The sequence below is a fragment of the Tupaia chinensis genome, unplaced genomic scaffold (assembly GCF_000334495.1).
Source record: "Tupaia chinensis unplaced genomic scaffold, TupChi_1.0 Scaffold000341_1, whole genome shotgun sequence".
Lineage (NCBI taxonomy): Eukaryota > Metazoa > Chordata > Mammalia > Scandentia > Tupaiidae > Tupaia > Tupaia belangeri.
In genome coordinates, this window is record NW_006159835.1 from 3,051,604 (window position 1) to 3,066,485 (window position 14,882).

The 14,882-nt window shown below is 37.1% G+C and overlaps 1 protein-coding gene and 1 non-coding gene across 2 annotated transcripts in view; one reads left to right on the plus strand and one right to left on the minus strand.

Annotated features, from left to right (window-relative positions):
• The window catches only part of FAM161A (FAM161 centrosomal protein A), a 24,980-nt gene extending 13,496 nt beyond the window's left edge, over positions 1–11,484 (plus strand). Inside the window, 5 exon segments of the mRNA XM_014589222.1 lie at positions 515–1,660; positions 2,028–2,195; positions 3,825–3,924; positions 10,392–10,546; positions 11,330–11,484. Of these exon segments, the coding sequence (XP_014444708.1) occupies positions 515–1,660; positions 2,028–2,195; positions 3,825–3,924; positions 10,392–10,546; positions 11,330–11,468 (1,708 nt within the window). The 3' untranslated portion in view covers positions 11,469–11,484.
• Positions 7,936–8,080, minus strand: LOC114008457 (U4 spliceosomal RNA). The gene has a single exon (XR_003549986.1). It is a non-coding gene; the product is annotated as a U4 spliceosomal RNA (small nuclear RNA).
• Positions 11,485–14,882: the final 3,398 nt, after the last annotated feature.

The window sequence follows — 14,882 nt, forward strand, 5'->3', positions numbered from 1 at the left end:
TATAGGACACATGCACTTGCCAGAGAGACAGTAAGAAATTACCCCTGATGGCCATGCCGCAATCCCTTCTCTATTCTCCTCTTGGGATTTTGAGCGCAGACACACACGTGCTTGGTGTGATTTTTCAAGTTATAGGGTCTGGGATTTAAACATGTAGTTGGTCACGTGGGATTCAGCCACCTTACACCCCATGCCACCTGCTGCCCGTCTCTAGCTCCTCCCTTCTCACCAATGATATCCTGATCTTAAAAAATATAGAACTTGGGACCAGCAGGTGGAATGGTGGTTAAGGCCCTCCCACATGGCTGACCACAGTTCAAGTCCTGGACCTGGCAACTTACTTTCTCACTTTCTCTGTTTCTCTCTCTGTTCAAATTTTGAAAATATTGATGATAATGAATGAAATTGAATAAAACAATTCTTTAAACAAAAGAAAAAGAAAATATATAACTCTATTTTAATTTTTTATTTGGTCACATACAGTTGAAAGTATAACCTAATTATTCTCATTTAGATCTGTATCAGAAAAGAACTCTCATCCTGTCTCCTTAATATCATTTTCGGAGCCTGACTTAGGCCAGTTTTCCTCTTCAGAAGAAGAATTGCCCAACTTAGAAAATGGGTGTCCCAGAAAAAACAGAATTATGACCTATGCTAAGGAGCTGATTAACAACATGTGGACAAACTTTTGTGTGGAAGATTATATTCAGTGTGACAATACTGTCTTCCGAGCAGTTGAAAAACCAAAGAAGAAACCAAAAGAATGGGTGCCAACAATTACAATACCTAAACCTTTTCAAATGATGATTAGAGAACAGAAGAAAAGATAAGAGACCATGAAATCTAAATCAGATATTGAAATGATAGAGAAACTGCAGAGAAAAGAAGAAGATGATTTAGAGTGTAAGAAGAAATTCCGAGCTAATCCAGTCCCTGAATGTGTCTTACTCCCTCTTTATCATGACATGGTCAAGCAAAATGAAGAACGGAGGAAGAATATGAAGGAGAAAAACAAACAAGCTCTTTTGGCCTTACAAAAGCCATTTAAATTTATTGCAAGGGAGGAACAGAAGCGGGCAGCCCAGGAAAAGCAGCTGAGAGACTTTTTGAAGTCTAAAAAGAAAACAAATCGATTTAAAGCCAGACCTATACCTCGATCTACTTATAGTTCAACTATCAGTGACAAGTTAAAAGAGGAAGAGCTCTATAGAAACATTAGGACACAACTGAAAGCCCAAGAGCGTTCACAGAATTCCTCCCCTCTATCTCATAGGCCAGCTTTCAGGTGTTTCAGGAATCCCAAGTACTCTGAACAGGCTGAAAAGATGAAGTGTAAACACAAGGTTAGGTGCCAAACTCCTGATTGTAAAGACCTTCCTGAGAGATACCAGAAACACCTCTCAGAACACACATGTCCAAAACTCTTGACAGTCTGTAAACCATTTAATCTTCATGAATCTTCACGTGCATCTACTAAAAGAGAGAAAATTTTGGCAGACATTAAAGCAGATGAAAATAATTTAAAAGAAACACGTTGGCCTTTTTTGTCTCCAAGGCATAGTAAATCACCAGTAAAGTGTGCAAGTGCAAAGCCCATGCCTTGTAGCTCCAACCTTCCTGTGCCCACAGTATCTTCCAGAGGACGAGAACAAGCCATAAGGTAAGTAACTAGGACATAGTACTGACTGACTTGTAGTTGTAGCATAGCTAGTGTAAGTAACTCCGTTTATTTTATATTGGTAAATTTGAAAATATTAAGAATCATTATTGCATCTGTAAGATATTTTTACTATATAACATAGAATATTTTTCCAGAGGATGTTCTTCCCATAAGTAAATGTATTTTACCTTGTGTGAATAATTGGAGATAGAAAAGGTTATAGTCAGTTTGGATTTCCCAATTTACAAGTCAAATCCTTTTCCAAAGGTTGCCCCTTTTTTTCAACCTTTGAATTATCCCCTCTTAAGTCTTTGCTGAACATTCTCATTGGCTTAAAGTGAATTAAGCCTTAGTTTGTTGCCCTCAGGAGATCACTTGAGGAAAAGAAAATGTTGGAAGAAGAAAGAAATCGGATCCTTACTAAACAGAAGCAAAGAACAAAAGAATTGCAGAAACTCCTGACAACCCGGGCTAAGGCTTATGACTCACATCAAAGTTTAGCTCAGATGTCTAAGTCCAGAGTAAAATATCTCAGGTATCATGAAAAGATCCTGAACCTCCAGATCATTGGTTTTCAGACTTTCTTTTTATTAAAAATTCAGTGGATACCAACATATGAACAGATTAGAATGGTATTGCTATTTATGGATTCAAATGACTATCAGTTACTTATATTCAACACACATACATACTCACCTCATGGTGAAAACCAACGTGCACTAGGTTGTGGGGGAAGTCATGATGTATTTTTCTATGCAAAGAGAAACACATCATGACTTCCCCAACAACCCAGTATATTCTCCTTCATGGTGAGAATCACAAAGCTATGTTGATGAAGGAAACAATTTCTACTATGGCCATGGTTAATAGCTATAATCTTTTATCAGCATCTGATCTTTTTCTTTATATTACTTTTGATTACACAGTACAATATTGAGAAAAATCTTAATTTGTACCAATAAAGCTGGTTTTAAACAGCTTGCTATATCTCAAAATATTTTTTAATAAACAAATATATCAGAGAACTTTGTTCAAAGGTTTGTATGAAATTCGATAGCGCAAATTAACACACTGAGGTTAATTAACATCAATTATGTGATGTTATGTTAATTAACACCTGTGTGTTAATGTTTTGTAGTACATATTGCATTTTGTTGCACTTTCAACATAAAAAAATTTTTAGAACCCCTAGAGCCCTTCACAGAACATTACTATTCTACAGCAGAAAACTTGAAAACCAGTATTCTAGATGTTGTACACAGAAATGTTCATGTTTAAATAGGAAAATATCTCCCCTAAAGCTGGGTAAGTATTATGATTTATTAATTTTTAGCCTGATTTATAATCACTATATGCTTTTAATTACAATGAATATTAATTTATAATATAATTAATCCATTGATAGAGAGAGCTTAATTTGATGAACTTGAACAAAAGTATTTTTAGAAATATACTATTCACTGTTAGGAAATAGAGTAGCTTTTTAATACCACCAGCTTGTGTATAATTAAGCATAATTATCATCTTAAAGTGCAATTGTTTTCTCTAATCCATGAAGTCTTGTTATCTTGGCAATGTTAATATATCTTACATAGAGAAAATAGCATAATTTAAATTCATTATGGGATCTTGTCCAAAGGGTTAAATATACTTAAAATGAATTTATGTGCTTTGGATCCTGTTCTTCTGTATGTTATACTTCCATACTCCCCCATTTCTCCCTTGAGCTGCTCTGACTTAATTAACTTTGCTACCGACCTTTGTAGGTTTCATTTAGGGGGGAAAATAAGAGCAAGGTTTGTTTTCAGGGGGAATTCCGTAAAGACAACATATCTCATTTGAGCCAAATTTTCTTGATTTTATATACTTATGAGATAAGAAGGTGTTCATTCATCACCTCAAGCCAGTTGGAAGCCCCTTTTTATGCCTTGACTATTTCAGAACCCTTGAAGCACACAGATTACTCCCAGTGTGTGTGCAGCCTCATAATCTAGGATTTTTAGCGTGTATTCCATGGGAATTGACGAGTCAGGAAAAGGTACTATGGTAAACTGTAAACTGTGCTCATAATTTCTGATTTATCATCTGAGCTAAATATTACATTATGGAAATTCTTATTTCTTAGATGACCTTTTAAAATTACATTCCTTCTATTTAATTTTAGAAAGAGTGAAAAGGAAAGGATAAGAGAATACCGGCGAGAACTAGAAGAAAGAGAAGAAAAATTAAAAATGAGGCCACTACTATTTGAAAGAGTTGCTCAGGTTGTGTTTGTTGGAATTTAAGAGTTATTGTCAGCTTTTTTTTTTTAAATCCATTTTTCTTATATAATTATTGAGACATGTTATTGTTTCTGTGACAGTTTTATCAAATCAGCCAAGTAAGTAACTTTGCTTAAAATCTGAGCACTGGATCTTGTTGATGAGCATATGCCAATTCATTTTCACTTCAACATATTGGTTTCACAACCTTTTTTTTAATGACTGGCCTTTTTTTTAGTACCCACTTGGCCAAATGTTAAAAGAGAAGCTTCATGATTAAGATTGGGAGGTTTTTCTGAGAATTAAAATATGAAACAAAATTGCCAATTGAATCAGATTTATTTCTGCCAGTTTTTTTTTTTTTTAGTTTATAATTTTTAATCTTATCTACATTTACTAAAAGGACTTCCCTATAAGAAAAACAAACTTGTCTAATTAACAGTGGACTTTGATTTTACTAAATGGATACAACAGACATATATGGCAAGTGCACCTAGCATATTATGGTCTCTTAAAGCTGTGTCATCCTTTTACTTACTGATTTGGATATAGTTTTATGTAATACCTTTCATTTTAAAAGGTGGATTTTTTTTTAACATCTGTTTCAGATTTAGGAGAAAAAAATCATTATAAACTATTCTGGATTATATAGCATGGAGTGATGACTTTTAACCCAAAGAAATGATCTCCAGCTCTGAACTGCAAGTTTTTATGTTCACTTCTCTGGTAGACAGATCTATTGAGTTGTCAGAAATGTCAAGATACATTTTTTTCTATGTTTTTCTATGCAGAAATGTGTCAAGACTTTTCCGACAACCCAATACTCAGATTTCTCATAAACATCTTATATTCACCTTGTTTTCTTAATTTTTTCCATTGGTTGGATGTACAGGTTTGAAGACTAGGAGCCACTTTTTCTCTCCAGTTGATCACTGAGAGACTTGTCAAATTTTCTTCCTAAATCATTTTTGGATCTTCCCTTCACCATCCCTGATGGTGAAATGCCAGATAAAACTTCCATTATTTCCTATTCTAATTATTATAATAGTTTGACTGGTCTTTCTGCCTCACTTTTTGCAAAGCGAGCCATTATATCTTTGCTTTGACTTTCTCATTCCTCTGCCAAAGTATTTCCCATAGGTAGGAAGTGACCTCCAATAGCAGTGGCACATCATCTTACCGATTCCATTTGTTCTCATTTTTGATGAATGGTATCAAGGGGTCTTGTCCTTAACTTTTCTAAAGGGTACTATAAGGTAGGTCTTTCCATATTACAGATGAAGTCACTGATCAAAGAAGGTAAGTAACTCATGTTTGTAGTTAGTAAATAGCAGAACAAATACTAGAATCCAAATCAAGCTGCTTTCCAACTTACTCCTAAGCTGTCCTGCCTCCTCCTAGAAGATGAATCTTCCATGATCCTTGTTACCTCATTATTCTGTCTACTACTGCACTCTTTCTGCCCCCTTGCCCCTATTTCAACTATGTGCATTCTTTACTTTCTGGCCATACCAGACTATTAGTTTTGAAGTTGAAATCTATTCATGTGGTTTTCTAAGCACCCTGAGAACCTCTTTCTATGTTTGTTTAATTCCCACTAGTTCAAGTCTCAGCAAACAATCACTTGTTGTATTGTTTCCCCAGGTTGGATGGATGCCCTTTCCTTTGCATCCTTTTATTAGTCTGTGCACACCTCTGCCTTTGCCTCTACTGCTTTGCGTGAAATTATCCATGTTATGGTTTTTCTTCCCTTCTGGCTGATTAATTTTGCAGGTGGTAGTCAAGTCTTTGGATTTCCTAGCATCTAAGGCAAGGTCTAGTACAGTGAATATGTTAATAACATTTGTTGCGGCCAGCTTGCTCCAAGGCACAGCAGTAATGTGTTGGCTGAGAAGCTGGATCTTGTCTGACAAGTCCCTTCAAATCCCTGGCCCAGTCAGCTTGAAACACATTAGGCATGTGTGTGAGTGCTCAAGATCTGATGGCTGGAAGACTGGAGGAAGGAGGTTGTGGTGTGCCCAGACCCTGTAGAGAGTGCTCATCTCTCTCCCCCTTCTCTCATTTTTGATGAATGGTATCAAGGGGTCTTGTCCTTAATTTTTCTAAAGGGTATTTATTATAAGGGAGGTCTTTCCATATTACAGATGGAGTCACTGTGTGTGCATGTGTTCTATCATGAATAAGGAAAAAGAAATTATTGAGCCCAAACTGAACAGTTATGGTCAAATTAGGTGGATAACTGCCTTTTTTTCTTTCTTTCTTGGGTTAGCCCAGGGAGGGTACTATTATAACATATTAGTGATAAGTATCAGCCTGCATAGTAGCTTTGTCATGCTATGAATTCCTACCATTTCTATGCATCAGAGAAAATAGGGCAAAATAAATGGTGTATATGAAATTAAACACATAAAGAAAATCTAAATGTTGAAAACAGGGAGTTGTGTGGCTGATATTTCTTCTCCCATGGTTGGCCCACACATATTCCACTCCCTCTGCCCAAAACATGTTCCTGTCCCCATACCCTCCCTCCCATAAGTATTCAGTAACGATTAAAAAGAGAATTACTATAAACTAAACTTCTGGTTATAAAAAATAAATATACCTGGACCAGCAGTTAGCGTAGTGGCTATGTCGCTGAACTCCCATGTAATTGACCGCGGTTCATGTCCCGGACCTGGTGGCTTAAAACTCACGCCGGGTGTGTGTGCGTGAGTGCCCAAAATCCCGAGAAGAGATATGTATATATATATACATATACTTTCCCTTCAAACTAGGGCATGGATTAAACATAAATTTCATTGTCATTTGTTATGCTAGTTTCTAGAAGAAACAAAGCCTATCCTTTTTTTGATTTTTAGATTTTTGATAGTAAAATATCAGTTTTTTAAAATAATTATTTTATTTAGCATTATTTATTTATTTTAATTTGACCAGAGAGGGACAGAGAGAGAGAGAGAAAGTGAGAAAGCAAACCACCAGGTCCAGGATGCAAACCACAGTCGGCCATGTGGAAGTCCAGCACACCACACCACCACACCACCTGCCAACCCCAAAATCAGTTTTTTGGGGTTTTTTTGACAGTTTTTTGCTATAGGGCACGTGTGCTCACCAGAAAGACAGAGAAAAACAGAGAAATGGAAAGAGAAACCACCCCCCAGAAGGGATGGCCACACCACAATCCCTTCTCCTCCATTCTCCTCTCGGGATCTTGGGCACGCAGACACATAGGCCTGGCGTGAGTTTAACCCACTGAGTCCAAACCACAGTCAGCTACAAGGGAGTCCAGTGATGTAGCCATTATGCTAACTGCTGGTCCCAATATCAGTTTTTTTAAAGAATTATTTTATTTAACTTTATTTATTTATTTAATTTGGCCAGAGAGGGACAGAGAGAGAGAGGGCAAGTGAGAAACCAAGCTGCCTGGTCTGGGACCCAAACTGTGGTCAGCCATGTGGAGTCCAGCACCCTTAACCACCACTGCACCTGCCTGCCCAATATCAGTTGTCTTAACTGTTCATTTTATTTCTTCATCTTTACAGTTCTTTTACATGGTGAAATGCAGGGAGGAATATTTCTTTCTATTATAATAATTACACATCATTTACCTTGATATAAAATATTAAAAGGTAGTTCTTTTTTATTTTTATTTTTATTTTTTTTTAAGAAAGATTTTTGCTATGGGATGCATTTACTCGCCAGAGAAACAGACAGAAATCACCCCTCAGGGGGATGGCCATGTTGCAATTTCTTCTCCATTAGTCTCTTCATGGGATTTTGGGCATGCATGCACACATGCCTGGTGTGGGTTTTAAGCCACAGGGTCCAGGACTCGAACCATGGTCAACTGTGTGGGAGTCCAGTGACATAACCATTATGCCATCTGCTGGTTCCTGGTAGTTACTTCTATTAATAGAGTGACTGTAGCAGTGAATCACCATTGCTTTGGTTTCATTGAGATGAATTAGTGTGTTTTGTCCCTTTCAATCTGTTTTGCTATGACTGTTACCACCGATGAACGGCTGCTATACCATGAATTTACTTGCAACTTTATACATTGCCCATCTACAGCAGTTAACTGTGGTCTCACTATTATTTCAATTAGCAATAATCGCGCCTGGGATAGACCTCATTGGCTACGATACTGCCACTGCGCAAAGCTAGGTCTCACTATTATTGAGTTATCTCCTAGAAAAATATAGCTGTGCTCCATTACAGAACACCAAGCTGTGATGCTTCTTGGAAATCACAATGTTTATTAACTGAATAGATGTTAAATTGAATTTTATACCAAACTCGATGAAAGCTTATTAGCATTCATTTTGATGAGTATCTTTAATCTCTTTTACATTTAATTTGCTTAAATTGGAATACACTGTTCTTAATATGTTCAGAGCAGGTTTTGGGTATCTATTCTCTACAATCTTTGGGGTATAGTTCTTATTTCTCCCTTGGTCCTGCCTTTGAGTTCTCTAAGCTTGTCTTTGGTATTTACATCCTCTCAATGCATTTTTACTTACTTTTCTAAAAATTGTTCATAATAGATGCATTTTAGCAACGGTTTTAGAGCTTCTTTTCCAGGTTCTAGACTTCTTGGTCCCTCATTCCAGTGGAGTGCCTGGGTTACACAAAGATCTGGCAACTGCGAAGCCTAAGTCTGGCTTTAGGCTACCTTCAAACTCTCAGACATCCACTCCAACTTAGAAAAGCTACACAATGAAGTGGAAAAGGCCCAGGAGAGGGTCAAGAGACTGGATTCTATCACTCACTAGCCTTGTGGCCTTAAGCAACCCATTGAACCTCTCAGGGTCGTTGTTTGGGTTCTTTGTTTGTTTGGGATGCAGTAGGTATGTTAGAATTGGGCGGTTCTCAGTAATACCTTAGAGGTCCAGAGGGCAATTCTAGTTCAGAACTATTCAGGAGCTAAAAATGGACTGAAGCCAACTTATAAGTGAAAACGGAGACACCTTGTAGCTCCATAAGGCCTATAGTCCCAGGAACTATGATGACTTTGAACTTGCAGATCCCAAAGACAGGACATTTTGTATATTTAAACCCAGTTCCAAAATTCATGTTCTTTTAGCTATAAATCCCTTGCTTCCTCTCCAGAGTAAACGTAACAACACACTGATGATTTTTATTTTGTAATGTCAAGGCATCATGCTCACCAAGGAGAAAGCACCCCCAGTGGGGCATGACAGTTCTGTAGTCCTGTTTTCTTGCATTTCTTTATCCCATCTGGACTTTGGGCATGCACGCACAATTATCTAGCATGCTTTACAAGCTGTCAAGGCTGGGATTAGAACTGTGGTGGGCTGGGGACAAGCAGTTGGCATAATGGCTATATCTCTGGACTCCCATGTAGTTGACCACGGTTTGAGTCCTGGACCCTGTGGCTTAAACTCACACTGGGTGAGTGTGTGGCGTTCCCAGGATCCCAAGAAGAGAATGGAGGAGAAGGGATTGCGGCCTGGCCATCCCCCCTTGCGGGTGATTTCTCGCTTTCTCTCTCTCTCTGTCTTTCTGGCGAGCACATGTACCCTATAGCAAAAAAAAAAAAAAAAAAAATAGAACGAACTGTAATGGGCTGTGTGGGATCCAGCTCCCAAAGCATGGCACTTAACTGCTGCACTGTGGAGTCAGCCCAACACTAATGATTTTATCATCTTTGATGGCTTAGGGTATGGCTTGTAATTAGTAAACATTAGCAGTAGGCATCTAAAATTAAAAAACCCTTGACAACTATTACGTGAACTTGTTTTCTTACCAATTTTTCCTGGTATCTTTATACAGTCAAAAAAATATAAAACTTAGGTACAGTGTAAAGGATTATTTTAGGACAGTATTCATGTGTCTGCCTCCCAGAATAACAACCAGAGCATTACCAGCACCCCAGAAACCCCTCTTTCCCCTCCTAGACCACAACGCTCTACTTCTCCCTTAAACATAACCACCATTCTCACTTTTGAAATAAGCATTTCCTTGTTTTTCATAGGTGCAGTTTCACCACCTATGTACCTATCTCCAAACAATATAGTTTAGTTTACTTGTTCCTGAACTTCCTATAAATGAATTATACCATATATATTCTTTGGTGCTTTGCTTAGTATTTTATTTGCGAGATTAATCCATGTTGTGGCACATTGACACAGCTCATTTATTTTCGTTGCTCTGTTTTACTCTGTTGTGTGAATAAACCACAGTTTATTTATCCATCCAACTTTTGGTAGATATTTGGACTGTTTACAGTGGTAGGCTATTTCAGGTAGTACGGTATGGAACATGTCTCCTGGGGCACATATGTAGGAGTTTCTCTGGTGCATATGTAGGAGTGTAGTTGCTGGCCATAGCATATGCGTATTTTCAACCCACTGTGGTTGTTGAACTTAATTTTTGCTGGACCTTTTAACCCATATATTTTTAATGGAAGTTGAGTCTTCGTTCTCATCTAAAAAAGTTTGTCTTTTCTATAGAAAAATGCAAGAATGGCAGCAGAAAAGCATTATTTTAACACCTTAAAAGCACTAGGAATATCTGATGAGTTTGTTTCAAAGAAAGGCCAAAGTGGAAAAGTATTTGAGTACTTCAGCAATCAAGAGACGAAAAGTTTCACTGAAGATAAAGAAAGGTAACATATATAAGATATCTGAACTGCTTACCTTTAAAAAAAAGCTTACCTGCAAGAAAGCATAAAATTCTGTTCTGTATTATTTCGAAAAGCTTTTACCTAATTACCTAAATTGAGAACATATGAACTATTATAAAACATAAGGATATTTTAACATATGTAACACATTCAAAATATTTCATGGTGATGAAGTATTTGCATTCTAAAGCAGAATAACTTAAAAAATGAAAAAAGAGCATGCTTTCAAATGAAGTTTAAAGAGTCAATCAAGTTTTGAAATAAATTAGTTCTTAGAGGAATATCTCATTTCCCGTTGGCACTTTTCTAGAGCGAGCTTTTTTTTTTTTTTTTTTTTTTTTTTTTTTTAGGTTTTTGTTTGTTTGTTTGTTTGTTTTAAGAGATTTTTGCTATAGGGAACATGTGCTCACTAGAGAGACAGAGAGAGAAAGAGAGAGAGAAAGAGAGAAATCACCTCCCAGGGGGCATGGCCACACTGCAATCCCTTCTTCTCCTTCATTCTGTTCTTGGGATTTTGGGTACACAGCAAATGGGCCTGGTAAGAGTTTTAAGCCCAGGTCCAGGGTTTGAACCGCAGTCGACTACGTGGGAGCCCAGTGATGTAACCATACACCATCTGCCTGTCCATATAGAACTGTCTTGATGACATTAGAGCTCTTACACTTGAGAAAGACTGGCTGCCTTATGGCATACATTGCAAGAGGTTTGTTTACTTTTAACCCGAATCATTTTTTCTTTGAAAGATTGATAAATTTTTTCCTCTAGCTTTAATGAAGAAGAAAAAATAGAAGAAGGAGAGAATGAGGAAGAAAATTATATTATTGATACTAACAGCCAGAATTCTTACAAGGAAAAAGATGAACCTGATGATGAAAGTGGAGAAGAGAAATCTGTTGAAGACTAAAACTGAATCAGCAAGGTCTCCTTTCTGTTTCTTTGCTGCTGTTTGCAGCATTGGGGTGTCAGCAGTTACATTTATGGTATTAGGAACATCTACTGGGACCCTTCAATATGTGCAGGGCTGTTGAGTAAAGTCATCTGTAGCCTGTAAAGGTTGATTCCAGCTCATTGGTCTTGTGGTCAGAGTAAGGCTTTACCTATTCAGCTTTTTCATTTTCAACTTTTTCATTGTGACATACCGTCCATTTGGTACTGTGATCTTAGTTGTATTTTTATAAAGTGAAAATCATAGCTGTCACAAATTCATTAATTATAAAAATATACATAACTTCATGATTTTGAGTGGGGAAAATGGCTTTGTATTGAGAGCAGAGAGTAATATTGGTTATGGTGCCTGAATTTAAAAAAAAAATTTACTGGAAAGCATGAATCAATAAATATTTTAAATTATAATATTTGCCCATTCTTTTCCTCTATTATATTTCATAAAATGAATTCTCAACTTGCTTTGCCAGATATTTTAAGTTTCTTGTCTGAACCATTGAAAAAAATTAATAAAATATGGGGAAAAAATAGCTACTTGTAAATTTATACTCATTTCTGCAGTGAGAGTTAACTGTTAGGTTAGTCATACCATCATCACTTTTTCTTTTCTTTTTTAATTTGCTAGATGGTTTGTGTACTCACCTGGAGAGAAACAGTGACAGAGAGAAAGAAAGAGAAATAGGGAAACTGAGAAAGCACCCTGTGAGGGTCATAGCCACATTACAATTCCTTCTCTTCTGTTCTCCTCTTGGAATTTTGGGCACACATGCACATGCGCTCAACATGTTTTTCAAGCCATGGGTCCGGGACTTGAACCACACATGTGGGATCCAGCCACTTTAACCACCATGCCAACAACTGACCTCACTTTTTCTTCATAGCCCCAGTTTTAGCCCACATAATTTTGGTATGTAAATTACTGGGGAAATTTTTATGCTAGATTTTTTTAACCTTGTGTATTATTACAGATGGAAATAATTATAGCATCTGTGAGTTATAATTTAGTCAGAGGCAAATATCATCCATTTTAAATATGATGAAATTGTGCCTAATAACTTGTCTAAGGCAAGCCTCCAAAGTAATTCAGATGTAACTATTTCATTATATATATACAACGTACTCAACTTTTTGCATATTTCTGCAAAGACACCGTCTATGAGTGATGTTCATTTGATTTAATGAATCTATCGTTTTTCCTCTTTGAGCATATTTTTGTTTAAAAAGATCAAACCAATCTTACAGAAGTTATAAGACTTTTCCTAAAAATAATCACCATCCTTTAAAAAGGATGAACTAATGAAGTTGTATATAATAGTAGCATTTCCCAACTGGTAATTTATGCTTTGAATTAAGAAATAAGATGTTTTTTCTCAATTAGCAGATTTTTGCTTGTAATTCCTTTCCTACAGTTTGTGTTAAACTACTTGTCACTATTATTAGTTTATAAACCTGAAAGTTGGCATGATTTAAAAATGTATCTTTGTATTCCCTTAATATTTAGTAAAGCATTGTGCATATGATAGATACTTAAAGGTTTGAATGAGTGAGTGGATAATATGGTATTTAATAATACATATAATTACTTCAAAATGAGTGCCCATAGAATTAAAAAAAACTTCCTTTCCAATTTTTTGAAAACCTATGAAACAGTTCACAAATTGTAGTATTTAAAACATTGCTTGCTTCTAATAATTCATTCCAAATTCTGTACCTTTTCAATTTTTTGAGTAGAGTAGGCTTTGACCATGTCACTAACACATTGTGCCCTGCATGCTGGGACCACATGGTGACCCGGCTTCTATTCCTGGTCCAACCTGAAAGCCAGGTGTGGTGGTGATAGATTCATATTTGATGTTTTGGGTAAGAATACTTCATAGTTGGTGATGTGCATTTCCACCAGGAGATACATACCTCATGATCCTTCCTTCTATGTTGTAATCCTCCACCACGATCACTGCTTCAGTTCCTTATGCCACTGTCTCCACTCGTGTTGGTATTGGAAACTCTTCTCTAGCAGATTCCTTAGGAATGGCACATGGATAAAATATTGTTACCTAATATATTAGTAAAAAAGCACATATACCATTATATCAAAGTTTCTAAAATATGTACTTCATTAACATATTTCAGTGTAATTGATCTCCTTTGACATCCTATATATATATTTTTTTTTTTTTTAAAGAGATTTTTGCTATTGTGGGTGTGTGCTCACTAGTGAGTCAGAGAGAGAGACAGAAAGAGAAATTACCCCCTTCCCCAGGGAGAATGGCCACACCACAATCCCTTCTTCATTCTCCTCTTGGGATTTTGGGTATGCATGCAAACACACCCAACATGAGTTTCAAGCCACCAGATCCAGGACTCGAACCACAGTCAACTACATGGGAGTTCAGCACCTTAACAACTACACCATCTACTGACTCCAAAATCCTAAATATTTTAAGCATCAATTTCACAGAGGGGAGACTTGCCACACACACAAAAAAAAGATTATGAGCTGTTTTCCATATGAATATGTTCAATCTTCTTTTCCTATCTTCTACAGATTTTATTTCTTTTTAAATGATTGTTCCAATTTTTAAAATTTTTCCTCATTTTAATGATCATTTCTTTTTTTAAAAAGAATTATGTTAATTAATTTTATTATTATTATTTTAAATTTGACCAGAGAGAGCGAGGGAAAGTGGGAAAGTAAGCCACCAGGTCCAGGACTCAAACATCAGCCAGCCATATGGAAGTCTAATCCTTAACTACCATACCATCTGCCAGCCCCATTTCTTCTTTTTTTTGTTCAAAGGTGCACATACTTGCCAGAGAGAAACAGACATAAAGAAAGGAGAGGAAAAAGCACTCCCCATAGGGAATGGTCATGCCACAATCCCTTCTCTATCTCTCTCTCCCTTCAAGATTTTGGAAACACAGGGAACCAGCAGTTAGCGTAATGGCTATGTCGCTGGACTCCCACGTAGTTGACCGCAGTTCGTGTCTTGGACCCGGTGGCTTAAAACTCACGCCGGGCGCGTGTGCGTGCGTGCCCAAGATCCCGAGAGGAGAATGGAGGAGAAGGGATTGCGGTGTGACCATCCCCCCTGGGGGGTGATTTCTCGCTTTCTGTCTCTATGTCTCTCTCTGTCTGTCTGGCGAGCGCACGCGCCCTACAGTGAAAATCTCTCAAAAAAAAAAAAAAAAAGATTTTGGCCACACACACACACACACACACACAGCATGTTTCTCAGGCTTCCAGGTCTAGGGCTTGAACCACATTCAACTGTGTGGGATCTAGCCTTCTTAACCACCAGGTCACAGAACCAGCCCAATCTACCATTTATTTTAAGGCATTTGTTGTGTTTATTCAATCTAGTTTGCATTTTGG